Genomic DNA, 24,233 nt, shown 5'->3' on the forward strand with positions numbered 1-24,233 from the left:
TAGATACCAGCTACGGACACGACAATGGCACAACCAGCCCAGTCGACCCTGCAAAGTCCTCCTCGCGAATATCTGGGGACTTGTGCCAAAATTGGGTGAGCTGTCCCACAGATTAGTCAAGCCTGATGTAGTTATACTCACAGAATCGTAACTTTGTCAATGTCCCAGACTCCTCCATTGCCATCCCTGGGTATGTCCTGTCCCACCGACAGACCCATCAGAGGTGGCGGCACAGTAGTATACAGTCGGGAGTGGCAATCCTCAACATTGACTCTGGACCCCATGAAATCTAGTGGCTTCAGGTCAAGCATGAGCAAGGAAACCTGCTGATTACCACCTACTGCCCTCCCTCAGCTGATGAATCAGTACTCCTCCATGTTGAACACCACTTGGAAGAAGCACTGAGGGTAGCAAGGGCACTACTGGCCGAGAGATTGAAGTCCTCCACCCAGAGTACATTCTGTGCCCTTGCTACTCTGTGCTTCTTCCAAGTGGTATTAAACATGGAGGAGTACTGATTCATCAGTTGAGGGTGGGTGGTCGGTGGTAATCAGCAGGAGGTTTCCTTGCTCATGCTAGACCTGAAGCCATGAGATTTCATGGGGTCTGGAGTCAATGTTGAGGACTCCCAGGGTCACTCCTTTCTGACTGTATGCCACTGTGCCGCCACCCCTGATGGGTCTGTCCTGCCAGTGGGATAGGACATACCCAGGGATGGTGATGGAGTTTGGGACATTGGCTGAAAAGGATGATTCTGTGAGTATGACCGTCAGGCTGTTGCTTGACTAGTCTGTGGGACAGCTCTCCTAATTTTGGCACAAGTCCCCAGATGTTGGTGAGGAGGACTTTGCAAGGTCGACCGGGCTGGGTGTGCCGTTGTCGTGTCCGTAGTCGGTGCCGAGATCGATGCCGGGTGATCTGTCCGTTTTTTTATTGTTTTTCGTAGCGATGAGTGGTATGTAACAGTCTCATCACACAAGTGCCAGGCAATGACTATCTCCAACAAGAGAGCGTCTAACCACCACCCCTTGACATTCAACGGCATTACCATCGTCGAATCCCCCACCGTCAACATCCTGGGGGGTGGTCACCATTGATGGACGCTACAGATGCATTCGCACCCGTACGACCAGATTTAGGAACAGCTTCTTTCCCAGGGCTGTCATCCTACTGAACTCCACAAATAAACTCTCAAGCCTGCACATCTGCCAATGCACTTTATTATGGTTATGTTTGTTAATGTATTACAAGCCAAATGTATGTTGAATGTTTAAATGTCTTAATCTAAATGTACACTCTCGGGAGCCGCGCAAGCCTACATTTCGTTGTACTGCACTTGTGCACTAACAATGACAATAAAGTTGATTATGATTATGAACTGGACCAGCCACATAAATATTGTGGCAACAAGAGCAGGTGAGATGCTAGGTATTCTGCGGTGAGTGTCTCGCCTCCTGACTCCCTAAAACCTTTCCACCATCTACAAGGCACAAGTCAGGAGTGTGATGGAATACTCTCCATTTGCCTGGATGAGTGCAGCTCCAACAACACTCAAGAAGCTTGACACCATCCAGGACAAAGCAGCCCGCTTGATTGACACCCCATCCACCACCATAAACATTCACTCCCTCCACCACCAGCACACCGTGGCTGCAGTGTGTACCATCTACAAGATCTACTGCAGCTGCTTGCCAAGGCTTCTTTGACAGCACCTCCCAAATCCACGACCTCCACCACCTAGAAAGACAAGGGCAGCAAGCACATGGGAACACCATCACCTCCAAGTTACACACCATCCTGACTTGGAAATATATTGCCATTCCTTCATCGTCGCTGGGTCAAAATCCCGGAACTTGCTCCATAACAGCACTGTGGGAGTACCTTCACCACACGGACTGCAGTGGTTCAAGGCAGCTCACCACCACCTTCTCGAGGGCAATTAGGAATGGGCAATAAATGCTGGCCTCGCCAGCAACGCCCACATCCCACAAACACATAAAAAAATATATAATCCAGCCATTAATAAAACTTTTCACCCAGACAAAATTGCATAGGCTTTGAGCACTAGCTCTATTATGATTGAACCTGTCAGATGTTCTCATTCCATTTCTATGATAGGTTTGTTGATATCTGGCTTTTATACCTCTCCAGTGAATGACGCTCATAAATAGAATAAAAGATTGTGGTGGAAGCAGTCTATAAGAATTCCAGGATTCAGAAAGTCAAGGCCTCCTTTCCAGAGTGTACAAAATAAAACATTATTCATGTTGCCTTCTTGAAGACAATGTAGTCATTGTAAAAGTTATTGTTTGACCAGACATATTTCATATACAAAAGGGGCGAGGTGCAAAAAAGGCCACCTTGTATTGATGATTTCTTGTGTGGAGATATCAGTTGCATGTAAAAGTGAATTGCCAGACCCAGTAGAATGTAGAAAAATGTCAGATACACCTCCAATTATTGATACACTGTCCAAGTGAATAGGGAGACTCCATAGAGGACAGGAACTGCAGTATTTGAAAGGAAAATAAAAATTGGTTTTGGGGATGGAGATACTGTGACACTGCTATTCCATTACCATCCAAGGGAGCATGAATCTGGGAAGATGATAGAATAACAATTCATGACATTAGTCCAGAAAGGTAGGCTGTTTAAATATTTCAGCCCAGTGCAAAGTTGCATTCTATTGTATGTGAAAGCGATTAATTGAATTGCTTGAATATGACTGGAAATATACAATGGGAATACTTGAAATCAGTATCGAAGACAGAAAAGGAAATTTCTGTAAAAGACTGACTCTTTATCTAGCAATAGTAAGAGAAGGAAGGGACCATCCAGCACCATCCTTTCAAAGCCTGTATAGAATGCAAGGATAGAGCTGCAGATTCAAGGTTTTTGGATTTGGTCCATCTGAATAGGAATAAGTCTTAAAAAGGATGGCAGATGAGGGGGGTGGGTGTTCCTAAGATATAGGCCTAGAAATTCAGTTGCTTGCGCCAGCCGGTAGCGCCTTAGGAGGAGGAGGAGATGTTGGGCGCTAGGCGGCTAGCGGCCGGGCACAGCGCGATCTGCGCCTCTCCCCAACTTCACTAGAGATTTAGCGTCAGCGCACAGTCTTTGCGCGCGCTCAGCTGCGCGCGCAGATCCTGACGTCATTTCATCGTGCAACGCCCTTTGTGCGCCCCAAACCGGAACTTCAGTGGCGCCGCCCTTCTTTGCGCCTGGTGCCCCCAGCGACTGGTAGAGGGGAACGGTTCCCAGTCGCTGCAGGGTGCAGGGGGCGCTATTTAAAGGGGACTCCTCCTGCATTATAAGTGACAGCCATTTTGTGCCAATCCTTCTGTGTGTGAGACAAAGGCAGAGAGCTTTCTGCTTTGACTCAGCGCTCGCACAGGTACTTCTGGCTTCAGGCCAGAGCTTTGCACTTGGATTTCACTTTCAGTGCCATAGCCTTGAGTCGCCACATATACTGTAATGGGGGCTACAATGGGTGGAAACGTTGGCTTTCTGCATTGCATTCAAAGGGATCAGAGACGCCGTGAGAGAGTGCCAGTCATGGCCAGACGGAGAAGGGCCAACAAGTGTCGGCACAGGAGGCCTTACCCACCCAGGGTATACCGCCAGCAGCTCTCGTATCTGAACATGTCTGAGGAGCAGTGTGTTCGGAGGCTGCGATTCAGAAGGGAGGTGGTCACTGAGATCTGCCACCTGCTTTGCAGAGATCTGCAGCCACAGCTGAGGAGCAGGACGTCTCTGTCGGTGGCAGTGAAGGTGACGGTGGCTCTCAACTTCTATGCCACCGGCTCCTTCCAATCCGCTACTGGGGACATTGCCAACATCTCCCAGTTCGCGGTACATTGCTGCATCCGACAGGTGAACAATGCCCTTTTCAGAAGGAGACGTCAGTACATCTCCTTCCCCATGACCCTGGACAAGCAGCAAGAGCGTACAATGGGATTTGGAAGAATAGCGGGCTTCCCCAGGGTCCAGGGCGTAGAACTGATGAACCAGCATTGGTCAGGCCTTGCTTCAGGGCTGCAATGCGCAGGGCATGGCAGCCAGACAAGTCCACCCTCCCCCTTTAAGAGTTGACCGGCGCCAGAGTGTCTGCCGTCAATCAGCAACTCGCCGCACCTGTGCTGCGCCCGCCCTCGGGGGTATCGCCCCCGGACCGCCGGCTTAGCGCCTAATGATAGTCGTGCATCGCCTGTTTTAGTGCAGCAGCAACCTCTTAGGGCGATGCGACTGAATATCGGCGAAGGTGGCGCGAACTTTAGCGGCTACCCGACTGTAGCGCCCCGAACGTGGCTATACTGAATTTCTAGGCCATAATCTTGTATCTTTATATTCTAATAATTAAAATGCATGTCGTTTTTTGTTGTATCCTGGCAGAGCACAACACTGGCTTTAACGTCTGTTACGGAAACCAGTCAGTTGGAAATAGCAGCACATCTGAACATAATGAAACTTGTGTTCCTGACCAGCAGCTCTTATCCCATGTGTATTCTGGTTAGCCCACTTAGCAGCCAGGAACAAATCAAAGGGAAGAGAAATCATCCCATTGGCATCCACTGAGGATCTAAACTAGAGAGGAGGGAGGCAGTAGAATTTTATGAAGCAACCAAGAAATTACAGTATGTGCAAAAGGACAGGACTGTGGCAGAAATTTAATACAGTTTAGAGGTGCCAATAAAGATGATGGAATTTTAATAGCAAAAATTTAAACTACAGATCAGATTTCAAAAATTATTTTTTCCCCCAATCTTAAGTTTGATTGAATCATGTGGAGATAGCATCATTACAGACATGGATGAGGATGCTCACTTTGAATCCGTGCAAGTCTCTAGTAAAAGAAATAGAACAACAAATAGTAATACATTTAATTCTGTGCCAACCTGTGTGGTACATCAAGTTACAGAAAGAAAGAAATGGGTGCATGGAGATCTTTTCTGCAGTAATTTGTGCCTTCCTGAGTGCTTTTAAATTGCTTCAGTGGAGGTCCAGACAATTGTAATGCAATGTTATTAACTCTCTTGCAGATTTCTGCTCTAATGGATAAGTTTGAGCACCAATTTGAGACATTAGATGTGCAGACCCAGCAGATGGAGGACACCATGAGCAGCACCACAACTCTAACCACACCACAGGTGAGGGACAGATGCCATTGGCATTTTAGTGATGGAGTGGACCAAGTATGTGCGATATGATACAGATAATGGATGTCTTTTTGAGGATCTATTGGAACGACAAAACTAAATGATAGAAAAGGTTCTCATTTGCTATTACAATAATGGTGAAAGCTCAGCTTGTGGCCTATATCCTTCCTGTTATGTTTGATTATTCTAGGTTGCAAATCATAGAAATTTATGGCACAGAAGGAGGCCATTCGACCCATTGTGTCTCTGCCGGCCAAAAAAAGTAGAACAAAAAGTTCTATTTGTGAACTGTGTATAAAATATTAGATATGTAACTAAAACTGAGTGAAGCCAATTGGCTAAATGAGTCCATCATTTAGGTAGCAATAGCTGCATTGGAGCCTTGGCATTGTCCACATTCCTGCAATATGATTGCTGTGTCTTTTCAGTCTGCTGTTAATGACTTGTTGCAGTTATCACCAGTGGTAATGCTATTTTTCACTTGATAGTAGCACGGTATTAGCAAAATGGAGACTAGCTTGCTGGTGATGGCTTTCACAAGTATGAGATATCTACCATTTGTGATTTCCAGTGGAAGGGTCTTTCCTTAGAACGTGTTGTCACTGTAGAGAGGGAATGGAATGAATGCATGCCCTGTATATTCTAAAATGCAGTGATTCATGCTTGTGTGTCTTCTAGCCTCCTATGACTTGCTGCTCTACTGGACAGTAAATATGTAATTTACTCTCGTACATCGCTATAAGAATATAAGGATCTCAAACTGATGAGACAAAAATAGCCATTGATTAGTGGAAAGTTTTAGCACAGTCTGCATGTACAATGAAGTAGAAGCAATTTCAACATAGCCAACCTCAGCAATGACCTTGGAGCTGATGCTAAAGTTGAGGGGTGTCCCACAGAGTCATAGTCATAGAGTTATACAGCACAGAAAGAGACGCTTTGGCCCATCGTGTCCACACCGGCCATCAAGCCCTGTCTATTCTAAGCCCATTTTCCAGCACTTGGTCCATAGCCTTGTATGCTATGGCGTTTCAAGTGCTCATCTAAATGCTTCTTGAATGTTGTGAGGGTTCTTGCCTCTACCACCCTTTTAGGCAGTGAGTTCCAGATTCCAACCACCCTCTAGGTGAAAAAGTTTTTCCTCAAATCCCCTCTAAACCTCCTGCCCCTTACCTTGAAACTATGCCCCCTGGTTATTGACTAAGGGAAAAAGTTCCTTTCTATCTACCCTATCTATGCCCCTCATAATTTTGTACACCTCAATCAGGTCCCCCCTCAGCCTTCTCTGCTCTAAGGAAAACAACCCCAGCCTGTCCAGTCTCTCTTCATAGCTGAAGCCCTCCAGCCCAGGTAACATCCCGGTGAATCTCCTCTGCACCCTCTCCAATGCAATTACATCCTTCCTATAGTGTGGCGACCAGAACTGCACACAGTATTCCAGCTGTGGCCTAACTAGCGTTTTGTACAGCTCCATCGTAGCCTCCCTGCTCTTATATTCTATGCCTCGGCTAATAAAGGCAAGTATCCCATATGCCTTTTTAACCACCTTATCTACCTGTCCTGCTGCCTTCAGGGATCTGTGTACATGCACACTAAGGTCCCTCTGATCCTCTGTCCTTCCTAGGGTCCTACCATTCATTGTGTATTCCCTTGCATTGTTAGTCCTCCCAAAATGCATCACCTCACACTTTTCAGGGTTAAATTCCATTTGCCATTGTTCTGCCCATCTAACCAACCCATCTATATCGTCCTGTAGCCTGAGGCTTCCCTCCTCACTATTTACCACTCCACCAATTTTCGTGTCATCTGCGAACTTACTGATCATACCTCCTACATTCATATCTAAATCATTAATGTACACTACAAACAGCAAGGGACCCAGCACCGATCCCTGCGGTACACCACTGGACACAGGCTTCCAGTCACAAAAACAACCAGGGGGCAAGCAACTTTAGATCTGGTCCTGTGTAACGAGACAGGATTAATTAAAAATGTCCTAGTAAAGGATCCCCTTGGAATGAGTGACCATAACATGGTTGAATTCCATATTCAATTAGAGGGTGAGAAGGTTGGATCTCAAACAAGCATGCTAAGCTTGAATAAAGGAGACTATGAAGGTATGAGAGCGGTATTGAGTAGAGTGGATTGGGAAAATAGATTAATGGGTAAGACGATACATGATCAGTGGTGTACATTTAAGGAGTTATTTTACAACTTCCAAAAAAAATATATTCCACTGAGAAGAAAAGGGTGTAAAAGACAGCCATCCCTGGCTAAGTAAAGAAATTAAGGATAGTATTCGACTAAAAACAAGGGCATATAAGGTAGCCAAATCTAGTGGGAGGATAGAGGATTGGGAAAACTTTAAAAGACAGCAAAAGATAACAAAAAGATTAATTAAGAAAGGGAAGATAGATTATGAAAGTAAATTAGCAAAAAATATAAAAACAGATAGTAAGAGTTTTTATAGTTATATAAAAAGAAAAAGGGTGGCTAAAGTAAATGTTGGTCCCTTAGGATGAGACCGGGAAATTAATGGTGGGAAATATGGAGATGGCAAAAACACTGAATAAATATTTTGTATCAGTCTTTACAGTAGAGGACACTAAGAATATCCCAACACTGGACAAACGGGGGCTATAGGGGGGGAGGAGCTAAACACGATCAAAATTACTAAGGAGGTGGTACTCGGTAAAATAATGGGACTCAAGGCGGATAAATCACCTGGACCGGATGGCTTACATCCTAGGGTCTTGAGGGAAGTGGCGGTAGGGATTGTGGATGCATTGGTAATAATTTTCCAAAACTCCCTGGACTCGGCAAAGGGTCCCGGCAGACTGGAAAACTGCTAATGTAACACCCTTATTTAAAAAGGGCAGTAGACAGAAGGCTGGAAACTATAGACCGGTTAGCCTAACATCTGTGGTAGGTAAAATTTTGGAGTCCATTATTAAGGAGACAGTAACAGGACATTTAGATAATCATAATTTAATAGGACAAAGTCAGCATGGTTTTATGAAGGGGAAGTCATATTTGACAAATTTGCTGGAGTTCTTTGAGGAAGTAACATATAGGGTGGATAAAGGGGAACCAGTGGACGTAGTGTATTTAGACTTCCAAAAGGCATTTGACAAGGTGCCACACAAAAGATTATTGCTTAAGATAAAAAATCACGGGATTGGGGGTAATATTCTGGCATGGATAGAGGATTGGCTATCTAACAGAAGGCAGAGAGTTGGGATAAATGGTTCATTCTCAGACTGGCAATCAGTAACTAGTGGTGTTCCGCAGGGGTCGGTGCTGGGTCCCCAACTCTTTACAATCTATATTAACGATTTGGAGGAGGGAACCGAGTGTAACATATCAAAGTTTGCAGATGATACTAAGATGGGGGGGAAAGTAGTGAGTGAGGAGGACATAAAAAACCTGCAAGGGGACATAGACAGGCAAAAAGTGGGCAGAGATTTGGCAGATGGAATACAATACTGGAAAGTGTGAGGTTATGCACTTTGGCAGGATAAATCGTAGAGCAAGTTATTATCTTAATGGCAAGAAACTGGAAAGTACTGAAGTACAAAGGGATCTGAGGGTCCTGGTGCACGAAACTCAAAAGGTTAGTATACAGGTGCAGCAAGTGATTAAGAAGACCAATGGAATGTTGGCTTTCATTGCTAGGGGGATAGAATATAAAAATAGGGAGGTATTGCTTCAGTTGTACAAGGTATTGGTGAGACCGCACCTGGAATACTGCATACAGTTTTGGTGTCCATACTTAAGAAAAGACATACTTGCTCTCGAGTCAGTACAAAGAAGGTTCACTCGGTTAATCCCGGGGATGAGGGGATGGACATATGAGGAGAGGTTGAGTAGATTGGGACTCTACTCATTGGAGTTCAGAAGAATGAGAGGCGATCTTATTGAAACATATAAGATTGTGAAGGGGTTGGATCGGGTGGATGCGGGGAGGATGTTCCCGATGATGGGTGAAACTAGAACTAGGGGGCATAGTCTTAGAATAAGGGGCTGCTCTTTCAAAACTGAGATAAGGAGGAACTACTTCACTCAGAGGGTGGTAGGTCCATGGAATATGCTGCCCCAAAAAGCTGTAGAAGCTACATCATTACATAAATTTAAAACAGAAATAGACAGTTTCCTAGAAGTAAAGGGAATTAAGGGTTACGGGGAGTGGGCAGGAATTTGGACATGAGTCTAGGTTTGGATCGGACATGGCCCTGTGGGTAGCGGAGCGGGCCCAGGGGCCGTGTAGCCTGATCCCGCTCCTATTTCGTGTGTCTAATTCTGTTAGATTCAGGAGATGGTTCTGTGATAGTAGATTGGCGGTTAGGATCAGATCAGCCATGATCTTATTGAATGGCGGAGCAGGCTCGAGGGGCCGATTGGCCTACTCCTGCTCCTATTTCTTATGTTCTTATAACCTTCGACCATCACCCTCTGCCTCCTGCCACTAAGCCAATTTTGGATCCAATGTGCCAAATTGCCCTGGATCCCATGGGCTCTTACCTTCTTGACCAGTCTTCCATGCGGGACTTTGTCAAAAACCTTACTGAAGTCCATGTAGACTACATCAACTGCACTACCCTCATCCACACACCTAGTCACCCCCTCGAAAAACTCAATCAAGTTGGTTAGACATGATCTCCCCCTGACAAAGCCATGCTGACTATCCTTGATTAACCCTTGCCTCTCCAAGTGGAGACAAATTCTGTCCCTCAGAATTTTTTCCAATAATTTCCCTACCACTGATGATGTTAGGCTCACTGGCCTGTAATTCCCTGGTTTATCCCTACTACCCTTCTTGAATAATGGTACTACGTTAGCTGTCTTCCAGTCCTCTGACACCTCCCCTGTGGCCAGAGAAGTTCTGAAAATTTGTGTCAGAGCCCCTGCAATCTCCTCCCTTGCCTCACACAGCAGCCTGGGATACATTTCGTCTGGGCCTGGGGTTTATCCACTTTTAAGCCCCACTAAAACCGCTAGTACCTCCTCCCTCTCAATACTAATTTGTTCAAGTATATCACAATCCCCCTGCTTGATTTCTATGCCTACATCATCCTTCTCCATAGTGAACACAGATGCAAAATATTTATTTAAAACCTCGCCTACATCTTCCGGCTCTACACAAAGATTGCCACTTTGGTCCCTAATGGGCCCTACTCTTTTCCTGGTTATCCTCTTGCCCTTAATATACTTAGAAAACACCTTGGGATTTTTCTTTATTTTGTCCGCCAGTGTTTTTTTGACTAGTCAAGCAACCATATAAACAGAAGATGCTGGAAATACTCAGGTCAGGCAGCATCCAGTAATGTTTGATTGGTGACCTATCGTCAGAACTGGAAAAAGTTACAGATGTACAGGAAACTTTGTGCTATCCGGCACCGACGGGACCGAGCTGTTGCCGTTCCGTCAAAACTGCCGGACAAACCAGCGTTAATGTTGAAGCATACGGAGCTTTTCAGCTCCCTATCTGGCAACAAACACTGTTGCTTAGCAACAGCTTCTAAACAGTCGGCCGTACCTTGGAAGCGTCTCTGTCGCTTAGCAACAGCTTCAGAGAGACTTTGCAGAGCCTGACTGTTGGGGGAAAAAAAAAAGGCACGAGAAGAAAAAAAACCTAACAAAATGGCTCCTGATTTTTGCCGGTGGCTCGAGCTTGCTGGACATTTAGCCTCCGGATAACACACAGTTTCCTGTAACAGGTTTTCAGCAAGTGCACAGGCAGGGGAAGGGGCAGAAAGAACAAGAGGGAAGGTTTGTGGTAAGGTGGAAGGCAGAAGTGATTAAATGACAAAGGGATAATGGAACGAGTAAAGAAACAAAAGATGGGTCCAGAGGAGCTTTAAATGGCAACAGCAGAATCATTGCCAGAGCAATTAGGCTCCAAACCTCATCATAAATTGCAGATTTTGTAGAGATGTAAATGTTTTACATTGAATTAAATTCAGTAATCTTCTAAGGATGTTTGCAGATGAGTTTGTAACTATAAGTACACACACCATGTCTGTGTGCTTGCTCTGTTTTTAGATGCCTGAGGATACATTGTTAGTATCAGCTTGGCTCGGTTGGTAGTGCACTCGCCCAAGTCAGAAGGTTGTAGATTTAAACCTCATTCCTGCAACTTAATCTCAGAATGTAGGCTGATACTTTAGATAAACTCAGTACTGTCACCTTGCTCAGGTGGACGCAAATGATCCAGTGGCCCTTTTTCCTTCAATCAACGCCACCAGAGAAAGCTGATCAGTTGCTCATCTATCTTGCTTGCCGTTTGTCGGACCTGGCTGTGCGAATATTAGCTGTCTTGTTTGCTTGCAAAACAATAATGACTTCTTCAAAAGTAATTCGTGTATTATTTTGGGATGCCCTGAGGATATAATTTGCACTGTATAAATGCAAGATCTTTTTTAGCATTCTATACTCCAGTTTATATTTCATTTTTTTTCTTCCAGCACCAAGTGGATTCACTGCTGCACGAAATGGCTGATGAAGCTGGGTTAGTATGGATGCATATTAGTATGGATGCATATTTTCTTGAGGTTTTTGATGATGCAGAGTTCATGTTTAAGTACTGCCCTCTTATGGTGTGACTGTGACTTAGACTTTGAACTGATGTTCCATTTGTTTTCAAACCCCCTCTGTCAGCCTTGGCTCAGAACCAAAATGTTGTGGGTCCACGCCCCACTCCTGAGACTTGAGCGCATAATCTGGCTGACACTTCAGTTTAGTTCTGAGGGAGGTGCACTGGGGTTCCCCTGATGTCCTGGCCAACATTTATCTCTCAACCTTCCCTCCATCATAAGGTCAGAAGTGGGGATGTTTGCTGATGACTGCACAGTGTTCAGTTCTATTCGCAACTCCTCAGATAATGAAGCAGTCCATGCCCGCATGCAACAAGACCTGGGCGACATTCAGGCTTGGGTTGAAAAGTTGCAGGTAACATTCGTGCCACACAAGTGCCAGGCAGCAACTATCTCCAACAAGCGAGAGTAACTGCTGCACCTTGACATTCAACGGCATTACCATTACCATCCTGGGGGGTCACCATTGACCAGAAACTTAACTGGACCAGCCACATAAATACTGTGACCACAAAAGCAGGTCAGAGGCTGGGTATTCTGCAGCGTGTGTCTCACCTCCTGACTCCCCAAAGCCTTTCCACCGTCTACAAGGTGCAAGTAAGGCGTGTGATGGAATACTCTCCACTTGTCTGGATGAGTGCAGCTCCAACACTCAAGACGCTTAACACCATCCAGGACAAAGCAGCCTGCTTGATTGGAGCCCTATCCACCACCTTAAATATTCATTGCCTCCACCACCGGTGTACCATAGCTGCAGTGTGTACCATCTACAAGATGCACTGCAGCAACTCGCCAAGGCTTCTTCGACAGCACCTCCCAAACCCGTGACCTCTACCACCTAGAAGGACAAGGGCAACAGCTGCATGTGAACACCACCACCTGCAAATTCCTCTCCAAGTCACACACCATCCTGACTTGGAAATATTTCGTCGTTCCTTCATCGTCGCTGGGTCAGAATCCTGGAACTACCCCCAACAGCACTGTGGGAGTACCATCACCACACGAGTGCAGCGGTTCAAGAAGGCGGCTCACCACCACCTTCTCGAGGGCAATTAGGAATGGGCAATAAATGCTGGCCTTACCAGCGATGCCCACACCTCAGGAACGATTAAAAAAAACACTAAAACTGGTTATCTGGTTATTTAACTCGTTGCTCTTTCTGGTACTTCATTGGCTGTGAAGTGCTTTAGGACGTCCTGAGAGTTTGGAGGGTTCTAAATAAATTCAAAAATAAAAACAGAAAATGCTGGAAAAACTCAGCAGGTCAGGCAACATCTGTGGAGAGCGAAACAGAGTTAACGTTTCAGGTCAATGACCTTTTGTCAGAACGTCTAAATAAATTCAAGTTCATTTGAGTTTTTCAAAATAGGTTTTCTGCTCTTCTGCTCTGAATGTTCTATGCAAGATAATTATGGATGAGGTAGGCCATTGTACCAAAAATCCTAATGTTCCCCTTTCAGCTGCCTGTTTTGTTTTGAAGATTCCCAGATTTCTGCCTCCACTGCTCTTCCTGGAAGTCTGATCACACATTTTATCATTCCTAAATTTATCTTTTACTAGTTTGAACATGTGTCCCCTTGGTCTACTCTCGTGATTTAATTTCAAGTAGCATTCCAGATTTACCTCCTTCACTCCCTTAACTACCTTGTATATCTCTAATAAGATCACTTCGCAAACACCTTTCCCTAAGCTGAAAAGCCCAAGTTCCTTCAGTCTTTCCTCATAACTTGACCTTTGATGCCAGGGACCAGCCTGGTGGCTTCCTCCCGCACTTGAATGTCTCAGTTATATCACTGCGACCAGAACTGGCAGCAGTACTTGTGGTGTGGTCTGACCAGAGCACAGCACAGCTTAATAAAGTGGAACATCAATATTTAATCTACAACTAATTTTGGCAAAGAACAGTATAATGTTTTGTATGACATGATCTGTTAGCCTCTTGGGAATAATATTCTTTAACTGGCAAAGGATAGTTTTTTGATTTTTTTCACTCTGTGGGTAGTTTTACTGTAACGCAAGTATTATTCCATTTACTTGCAATTGGTACATTAGAATGTTTTTCACTGACTCACTGAGTTCTTCTAATCTGCTTTTAATTTCCTATTTTACCTAAAACTATGTTTTGCTAATTATTGCAAATTACAGTGCAGATACTTGCACATGTTTCTGGTACCATTTGGAAAAATGGCTTGTAATGTCAATTCTGCACCATGTCGGTAGGGAATATATTTCCCTCTTGAAGTATTTTTTTTATTAAGCCCACCATTATTAAAACAGATGCTGATCTTAGTTTTGATTTATTATGTATATTCTCATTATTTAAACTTGATGCCTTTCACTTCACTGAACTTGCTGTGGAGGAGACTTTGTGTTAAAGGACTGCAGTATATCTCGGTTTGGCACCTGGAATTATAAAGTGGAGAAAAAGAAGTGTGATGACAGATGGCTAATTTGTGTCCTGCTGTCGCCCGATGGAAGTAGACATTTGTATTTTTAATCTAGTGTGCATTCTTCTGACCTACCGACCATTGCGGAAGTGTGCAAAGAAGCCCCAGTGATTTGTGGTCAAGTTTTACTATGTTTTCTGTTTCAGGACAAAGTTACTATAACCCCATTACTGTTTAAAGGCTGAGGTGTTTTTCCGGCGAATATGGTCGCCGTGTGGCAGTGGTATGGCACCTGAACTGTGTGGCACTGAGATGCTACAGGTCCAGTGCAGACTGCTCCTGCCTCCTGGGGTAATGATGCAAGATCAGTGCAATCTGTCAATTTCCTGCTTATGATTAATTCTCTGGATATTCTGTCGGGACAGGGAAATCAATTACTGCTGGCTGGGCTGACGTGCAGTAATAAAATATAGAAACATTTGCTCTGTGCAGACGCAGCTAGTGGCTGCTTCAGTGAATTTCTGGCATATTGGCAGATTTATTGTCACTGTCTCATAAGTAGGCTTGATGTGTGTAATTGAAATTCATTTAAAGACATTTCAAGTTCGTGCAATATTCAGATATGCTATTAAGGTGGCTAGTTATAATGGACACCCCATTCAGTAATCTTTTTTTTTAAAGTTCTGGGCTCGTAGGAACTTGAAACGTATTTCAAATGTTACTATTAATAAATGAATCTTCATGGGGTCTAATGCACCATTTAATTGCAGAAGCAAAATCTAGTTTGAAAGTGGCATTTTTTTGCTGCTTACAGAAGGAAAGAGATCTGATTGCTGACTTTAATTTACTATTTTTTTAACATGATGCTGAGATTTACTAAAGCCATTTTGTTTTTGCTAAACTCATGCATTCCATGATTGTATTCAGCATGTGGTGCAGCCACCATGCCAATAACTTAGCATTGAAGTGAAATGTTGCAACTTAACCTAGCTTTAAAAGAGCGCCATCTCCTGTATTAGTGACTACATAACATGCCCTGCTACTGCTGTAAACCAAAAGAGCTTGTTGCTCAGGCAATGCATTTCACATATATATGCACCCACATGATGTGCAAAGGAATCTCGAGTCCACTAATACCTTGAGTGTCAATTTGTGCTTTTTAAAAAAAATTAAGAATAGCCTGGTGTTGGGCACATTTTTCAAATTTATAGAATAGTCTGTATTTAGGGGCCCAACTCAATGAGCTAAATTCACTTTTTTTCCTAACTGCCATAGTGTTCTGTCTCTGCATGGTTACAGCAATGAACCCCATCTGATAATTAAACTGAGTTCAAAAGTGGTGGTCACTTCCATTGTGCTTCTAAAATTCCAAACTCGAACTGAGTTTCTTTTAAAGTAAACTTCCAATGGTATGGCCACTGTTCTAATAAAGGTTCTGACAAAAGGTCATTGAGCTGAAACGTTAATTCTGTTTCTCTCTCCACAGATGTTGCCTGACCTGAGTGTTCCCAGCATTTTCTGTTTTTAGTTCTATGAGCAAAGTCTAATGTAGGGTGTTTTTTTTTTCTAGCCTTGATTTGAACCTGCAGCTTCCTGAAGGCCAAATGGGATCAGTTGGTGCCAGTGTGGCATCAGCAGAACAGGTAAAATACAGCAACATTATTTTTGTGTATTTAACTATATACAGTACCTGATTCTCATTATACTGTACGGTACTTTATTTGGAACTGAAGAGTTACTGACTACAGCACTTTCTTCATTTTGGACTAATGGTTTTTTTAAACTGCTCCCTGTCATTTTACTAGATTGTTTATTGATCTGTATAATGCATGGGTGCTAAGTCCGCCTCACACTGATAACATCTGTGCTGGAAACCAGACGATGCAATTGGTTGCAAGCTGACCTTTTATCTCTGGAGCTTGGAGTCAGTACAGCCCTGACTGTTCAGTTGAAAATCTGATGTCTATGAATCCCATGTAAAACAGGATTAGGTAGTCTCAATTCAATTGCTGGTGGGATAAGGCCCATAACTTCTCACAATTTGGCAGAGACTAGCTGTCCCACAAAGGCTGCAGCAATAGTTTATAGAGGAAGTGGAAGCAAAGCGCATTGGTGCAAGGAGGCTGCTGTTCTGAAGCTGTGGTTAAGACATATTGTTGGTGCAGCGCAGATGGCGATGAAGTCTGTGTCTAGTTTATGGTATACCTGACCTGGGAGAGAGTGCTTCTTGCCAGCATTGCTCACCCTTCAGATCTGTGTTTCATAAGTTGACGGTCACAATGCCCATGAATACTTCCACTTGCACACAGATTAACCTTCACTGCATTGCTGAGATGATTGGTACCAGAAAGATCATGGCCTCGAGTCCCTGCTGTAGATTCTGTGGTGTTGTATGCCAGGAGAACATTTGTGCAAGGGGAACATAGAACGAGGAGAGCAGATCCTGTGCCCATAATCTGCAGGGTTACAGTTCTGTGGTTTGCTGCATTGTGTGTGCTGAGTGCTTGTGCCCATGTTTTACTTCAGCCATATTAGGGTCACCGATTTCATGTGAAAACATAAGTGAAGACCTTGCACAATTCGACAGGATTTGCCCACGGTTTTCTCACTTGCCTTTCACATCCATTTGGAATAGGAGCAAGAGAAGCTCCATGGGTGAAGGAGCATTTAAATTGCCGTGGGATTTGTATTTTTTGCAGTGTTTGCAGTACAGTATTTTTATTGGACATTTTTTATCATTCTAAAATTTGAGAAATATTGGGATAATTTTATTAAAATCAAAATAAGTTGCTTTTTGATTGCCTCAGTCTATACAGTATTTCATAGTTGATCTTGGTACAAGATGAAAGGCATGCGAGGCACATCAGACACCAAACCTTACCTGCAGACCTTAGTACACCTACCAGCTAGTGACCAAGTACAACTGCCTCAGCTTGCTGTGGATCAGCAGGGAGCCAGTTACAGAGCTTTGCTATCTGCAGCATGGACACCCGCAGCCATGTTGCAATGTATAGATAGCATTGCTTAGTGGTTGACTAGGTCATCACTGTCCTCAACTGTTACCCCTGTGGCTCAGTCTCAGCTCGCACCCACTCCAGCACTGTAAACTCCTTTCCTACTGAACAGCAGTAGAAGTTTTACCTCCCCACACCCGCCATCTCCCAAATTGTGCCCACTTACCTTTCGGTGGTTTTCCCTTTAAACATGACATCAGATTTTCTTCCTGGGCCACTGTGTGCAAGGAGTGTAGGGGGGAAATGAGAATTCTGACTGTCTAATAAGGTAATTCCATTTTTATTTGCACCCGAGTTGTGCCTGTAGCAATCCAAGCAATATTTGAAAGGTTGTTACTCACCTTACCTGTATTACAGTTTTTGTTTTGAAGAGCCACTAGGTGGTGTGTCAGAGTGGGAAATGCCAAAATGCTGCCCATTTCAACATTATTAAAATGCTAATCCCTAGGGATCAATCAGATTGAGTTGGGGAAATTTTCATTACATACATTTGCCCTCTTGGCAGTGAGGTGAGCATCTGTGAGAATCAAAGCATGGCAAATAAGAGGAAAGGGATTTAGTATAATGCTAAACTGTAGTGATCCTAGGCAAATTCCGTCATTTTTAAAATATTCATTTCAGGATATGGGTGTCGCAGGCAAGGCCGGCATTTATTGCCCTAGATGCCCTAAGAAGGTGGCGTGGGCTGCCGCCTTGAACTAGTGCAGTCCAGGTCTGTCGAGGTTTTGATATAACTGGCTTGCTGGGCCACTTCAGAGGGGAGCTAAGAGTCATTCACATTGGTGTGAGACAAGTCACATATAGGCCAGACTGGGTAAAGGTGGCAGGTTTCCTTCTCCGTTGAATTTTTACGACAATCTGACAACTCACGTTTTTTTTTAATTTCGAGATTTTTGAAAAAAATTAAATCAATTTCTCAAACGGCCATGGGTGAGTTTGAACTCGAGATCTCTGGATTACTCATCCAGTAAGATAACCATGCTGCTGTACTCTTCAACCCTTGAAAGCTTAAATGTGCCATAGACTGAAATATTTTCATATTACTTTTTAATGCAATTAACTACTGAATTAATTCAATTCCATTGCTTTATACAGGATGACCTTTCCCAAAGACTTTCAAGGCTCCGAGATCAAGTGTAAAGACGAGAAGAAAATTATTGGCCTTACTATTCTGGGAATGATTTCCTGGTTTTATATATATATATATCCATATGGAAAAAAATAACTCTCTAGTGTTGCATAGCATATTGGGATTTTCTTTGTAGTATAGTCACTGGTACACTGTCACCAACAGTGTCAATGTTCAGAAGTAAACCTATAAGATGGTTAATACATTGTCATGCACATACTTTCCTTCACTATCTTTTGTACAGCACATTTCCCAGTATAAACTGGGAATCCCAATTTTTTTTTGGAAAAAAAATTCAGGTGCACTTTTCTATCTGAAAGAAGTTGTCCATGATCTGTGTGTGTTGAGGCAGTTTTCTCTCTCAAATGTATTATAATTTTACTATTAAAAATTGTATCTTAAATATTCAGATTACATCGAGCAAAACAAGTCTGGATTAAAAGATGATTGAAAATATTTTTTGTATTATGGTATGTTTACCCTATTTTCACCACACCGTGGAAGGTCTTGGCTTTTAATCTGCTTTTAATTTAATATGGACAGATGTTTCTGTAGTTGCTAGAATGGTCTCTGACTATTGTAAAATGTAATCTATTTATGGAGCTTGAACAAGACTGTTCATTTTTATGAGATGTAACCTGAATGGGGAGGGGTATAAAATGAGCACTATTGTACTAAATCTCCTGATGATCACACACTGATTGCAGGGCTTGTGTGTCTGTATGGGAATTTCATGTCGGTTTGATTTTTATTCTGGGTTTCTTCCGTTGTACTCTGACCCCCACAATTAAAGGTTCTTTGAGCCAAAATGTGTGCATTACTGTGCATTGAAACCATTCTCACCCATTTGGAATCTTCCTCTGACAACAGGCATTCATTTAAATTGCAGGCCTAATTTTCTAAGGGGACAGTGACTTTTTATTTAATAGGAGCAGTGGAATAAACTTGGCAATTTAAAAGCAAAAGGGTTAATAGAATTGAGATTTTGTTTAACTTTATCCCAACCTGCCATTTTCTTGTTGCTTGCTGCAATGCAAGTCCACCAACTAACTGATATGATTTCCCCTGTGATTTTGCTGATTAGAAGCTGAAGTGGAATTTGTAACATTTTTGTGGGAGAGTGGTGCATGGACTAGTGATTTTGCCCTTGCCCTGCCATTTCTTAAATAATAACCTGGAGGACATTAGAATGGTCTTCTCTGCACGGGCTTTCTTTTCTTTTTAATTTACTTCCCTCAGCAAACATTGGCCTAAAAATTCAGTATAGCCACTTTTGGGGCGGTAAAGTCGGGCGGCCGCTAAAGTTTGCGCCCGGCGCAAAGTCGAACCCCCTTCGCCGATATTCAGTTGCATCGCCCTAAGAGGTTGCTGCTGCGCTAAAACAGACGATGCACGACTATCATTAGGCGCTAAGCCGGCAGCCCGGGGCGCTAACACCGGAAGTTGGGCGCAGGGCAGGTGCGGCGAGCTGCTGATTGCCGGCAGACACTGGCTCCGGTGAGCTCTTAAAGGGGGAGGGTGGATTTGTTTTTTTGAAAGGCCGAGACTAGGGGGGGGCTTCTCTCGATCACTTTGTTATGTGGTACCGGTCTCCTCCTCCTCCCAAAGAAGGAGTGTTGCAAAACGGCTGCCGTTTCTACTGCAGGAGTGCCCTTTAATTTGCGCTCCCCGCGGCCAGCATCGGCTGAGCACCGTTCGACTCAACAGTCGCTAGGGCCGCCAGGCGCACAATGGGGCGGCGTGAGTGAAGTTCTGGTTCCGGGCGCACAAAGGGCGTTGCACGACGAAATGACGTCATGATCTGCGCGTGCAATGACTTTGCGCCGGCGCTAAATGTCTACTGAAGTTGGGGCGAGGCGCAGATCGCGCTGCGCCCGGGCGCTAAGCACCTAGCGCTCGAGATCTACTCCTAAGGCGCTAACGGCTGGCGCAGCCAACTGAATTTCTAGGCCATTGACTCGTGCTGGATATGGCTCTACTGTTTCTAGCCCAAATAGCCATTCTTCACACGAGCTGTGTGCATTGGCAGACTGTACGTGGGAGGCATCGTCCCATCCTTGCCTGATGTCAACAGCTGTGCACTTTCCAGCAGGGTTCACTGGATAGCGATTGGAATCCGAAACTTAGGCTGACTTCCCCCCCCCCCCTCGCAGCGTAGGGCAGAGAGACCAATTGTCATGCCCCAACCCGTGCCTCGACTGGGAGGAATTATCTGAAGGCTGACCAAGGATCGATCTTCAGACTCTGGTCTGTAAGATTCTGTTCTACTCTGGGCAGTGCCTTTACCCACAAGGCCATTGAAGGGGTGGCATGCTCTTTGACTTACGGATCTGGCTTTAAGATCTGGAATTGTTTCCTAGCTAATTGCACATGCATTTCTGTCATCACTTGCGTACAATTACTGCAGCATGTGTTTCCAATTTTAATTTACACAAGGAACCAGCTCTTCCTTTTCTAATCTTCACTTGTAACAACATGCAGATCAGTGTAAATTCATTTTGAGCATTGTAATTGAAGTAATCCTTTTTATTAAGTTTAATTTCTATTCATGCAGTACTGATGTGATCAAAGCTGCTAAGTTTGTTGAGCAATTTATCTTGCAGTAATTTAAAAACCATGCTTTTGTTTGCTTTGTAATTCACTTAAGCTTGCCTGGAATATTAAGGCAAATAGCATTTTATCGGCCATAAACTGACAGTTTAAAAAGCACTTCTGTTTTAGCAACCATATTTTACACCGCCTGCAATAATGTGAAGTCTAGCTATTCCTGCCTGTTCCTCTAGCCTTGCAGCTTGACTTGGTCTCCTAATCCGCTTGCTACTGGCCGGCTTTGTCGATCAACCTCTTGGTAATTATGCAATTGAAATCCTTGAGAAGCTTCTGTCTCGATGGTACTTGGGGGTCATTTCAAACTGAAGCATGAAAAGAAAAACGGGCGTTGCATTTATATAGCACTTTTCAGCCAATGAAGTATTTTTGATTTTGCTTCCCACCAGCCATTTAAATTAAGAGCTGACTTCTGTGAACTTCACTGGTAACCATAAGACAACAAGCATTGCTCCATGTATGTGATTGAATATGGAGATGCAGAGCTCTGCCACCAACTCCCAGCTCCACAGGTTCCCTGCTTTTAACAGTCTGTGTTGGTTTTGCTTAGACATTTACAGCATAGTTGGATGCAATTTTGCCTATCGTATGTAATGGCTCTTTTCTCGAGAAATCCCAAACTACTCCTGCCCTGTTCTTTCTCCATAACTCTGTATTTTCTGCTTCAAATATTTATTCAATTTTCCCTTAAGAAGCAATTGTCTCTCCCCCAACTATTCCCTGTGGCAAAGCATTCCATATTCCCAGCAATTTTCTACATGATAAAATTTCTTCCAACTCTTCTCACTTTAAATTGTTGATCCCTTCATCACTGACTTGGAGAACAGAGGAAATAACCTTTCCCTATTCACCCAATAAAAGCCCTTCATAATTAAAAGAAAAATCTTAATTAAATCTCCCTTCGACCTTCTCTGCTCCAGTGCAAATAATCCCAGTCTATCCTCTATAGTTTTCCATCACTAGCATTGTCCTGGTGAATCTCGGTTGTACAGACTCTAATGCTTTAATTTTCATTTATAGTGGGGTGGCCAAAACTGCATGCAGCATTCTTAGCTGTAGCCTAACCATTGTCTTGTACAAATTTATCCTCCTCTCTTTGCTCTGTCCCTATTTATAAAACTAAAAATGCCATTGGCAATTTGCATTAGAAGCGAACTTGCATTTGTATAGCACTTTTCATGACTGCAGGACATCCCAAAGTGCTTCACAGCCAATGAAGTACTGTTGAAGTGTAGGATACATGACAGCCAACCTGTGCACAGCAAGCTCCCACAAACAGTAATGTGATGTTGACTAGATAATCTGTTTTAATAATAAAGGTTGAGGGATAAATATTGGCCAGGACACCAGGGAGAACTCCCCTGCTCTTCTAAGAAATAGGGCCATGGCCTCTGTTTAACATCTCGCCCAAAAAAGGCACCTCTGACAGTGTAGTATTGCACTGAAGTGTCAGCCTATATTTTGTGTTCAGAGACCTGAACCCACAACCTTCTGACTCAGGCGGGAGTGCTACAGCTGAGCCACGGCTGACACATTGAGACAGATTTTGCTGTCAAAATAACGGTGCGGCTATGGCGCTCGCCGTTATTTATATGTACAGCAACTTCAAGCGAGGAACAGTTGCGCAGTTAAACTCGTATCTAAAAGTTGATGGCTTGAGTTACGCTGCTCCGCCATTAGCTTTGTGAAAATGGCATTTCGCTGTCTGCCTGGCGTGAAGCTGCTGTATATGCGCGGTAGATACAAACTAAACTCGCCATAAAAAGTCACGTCTTGTCATTACAAGCGTAAGTACCTTTTAACAATGCAATATGTGCTAATTACTGCCAATCAACACCTGGCACCAAAAATTAACTATTACAAGTGTGAAGTCTCATTCCTTCAAGTTGTAATTGCTAGAGATTTTTTTTTTAATGTCAAATTAAAAATGTAACAACTTTTTTTACTTTGCAGTTCTCTTTCTCTCAATCCAATCTTTTTTTCCCTCTCTTTATCCCTATTTCTGTACCTGATTTGACATTGAATCTACCGACTCTAATTCACCCTCCTCAGTCTTTGCACTGTTAATTTCACAATCCTTCAATCTGATTGGTTAAGGAAATACGCAGTTGCTTGTCCTGTTCACTCAGTTCCCAGGTGCTCCATTATCAGCTCACACTTCCAGCAACTTGCGGTGCAAAAATGTTTAACTCCTAAACGTGAATGAACAAGTTTAACTAATGGCAGTCGCCATTAGATGCCCTGCGACAGCAAGATGTGGGCCAATAGTCTTATTAGCACACCTTCTGTGCCAATGTGTGATCTCTGTGACCTCTGAATGAGAAGCATTAATTGTTGCAGTTTTCTGCTGTGGAATCTCACCTGCTCGGTAGTAGGTTGAGCCAGTTCTGGTTAATTTAGTTTACATAAGCCAGCCCTTACAGCCAGTAGTGGTTGGAAACTTTCATCTCAATAGTCAGGAAGGTGAAAGGGATTGAACCCACTGTATGATCCAGTCCTTTTGAAGTTTGCTGTTGAATTTGTAACTTATGAGCAGATTTGGAATGAGGATCTGTGTAAGATTAATATTGCCAATGTCCCACAATTCAATCATGCCGCACTTATGCTAAGTTTCACTTAACTGGATTATGCTTAGTCTTCCTACTAAATGTAAAATTGGAACTTTTTCATTATCTATGAAATAGAAGGTTTTTTTTGGGGGGGGGAGGCTGATGGATTTTTGAGAGAGACTGTAAATCAGTAATCTAATCCAAGGCATCCAATAACATCAAGAACCACAAAAACAAAGCTCAAATGGTTTATAAGTCATCTGAACCCTGAGATTAAGTTACTGCCCTGAACTCGATAGTTGATTTTATTTATGTGGGTATGTAAATGTATGTGTGTATTGTTTCAATGTATATGGAAGTCTTAATTTGAGGTTCTGTACCTATCGTAACTAAATCCGTACATTAATTGTCCGCATGCCTGCATATACTTAATGCTGTTACTGTAGACTTATCAGTCTGTAGCTTTTGTGTCAAACTGATAGAGGCTTTAAGGTAAGATCTCAAAATATAAGCCATTTATTCAAATAAGGTTAAATTGGCAATCCTAGAAGCTGTTTGTAGAACTATATATATAGCTTGCACCTTGAGTCAGCATCCTTTAGGAACTGATCTTAGTTCTAAAGAGCTTTTCAGTGAAGCCAGAAAACTGCTTTATAAAATAGCGCCCATGTACTTCACTAAATTGTCACCGATATATTTCTTTGGTTTAAAGCTCTGCTCCCCACCCCCCATATTTAATAGTTTATGACATCTTGAGACAATTGCTCGTCAATGTCAACACAATTCCAGACCTTAGTG

The 24,233-nt window shown here is 43.4% G+C and overlaps 1 protein-coding gene across 1 annotated transcript in view; it reads left to right on the top strand.

Annotated features, from left to right (window-relative positions):
• The window catches only part of chmp1b (charged multivesicular body protein 1B), a 36,949-nt gene extending 17,861 nt beyond the window's left edge, over positions 1 to 19,088 (top strand). The window contains exons 5-8 of the mRNA XM_085995400.1: positions 5,040 to 5,147; positions 11,621 to 11,664; positions 15,707 to 15,779; positions 18,246 to 19,088. Of these exons, the coding sequence (XP_085851526.1) occupies positions 5,040 to 5,147; positions 11,621 to 11,664; positions 15,707 to 15,779; positions 18,246 to 18,290 (270 nt within the window). The 3' untranslated portion in view covers positions 18,291 to 19,088. The remainder of the gene's footprint in view (positions 1 to 5,039; positions 5,148 to 11,620; positions 11,665 to 15,706; positions 15,780 to 18,245) is intronic.
• The last annotated feature ends 5,145 nt before the right edge of the window (positions 19,089 to 24,233 follow it).

The sequence above is a fragment of the Somniosus microcephalus genome, chromosome 1 (assembly GCF_052327205.1).
Source record: "Somniosus microcephalus isolate GS21.2 chromosome 1, FLI_Smic_1.0, whole genome shotgun sequence".
Classification (NCBI taxonomy): domain Eukaryota; kingdom Metazoa; phylum Chordata; class Chondrichthyes; order Squaliformes; family Somniosidae; genus Somniosus; species Somniosus microcephalus.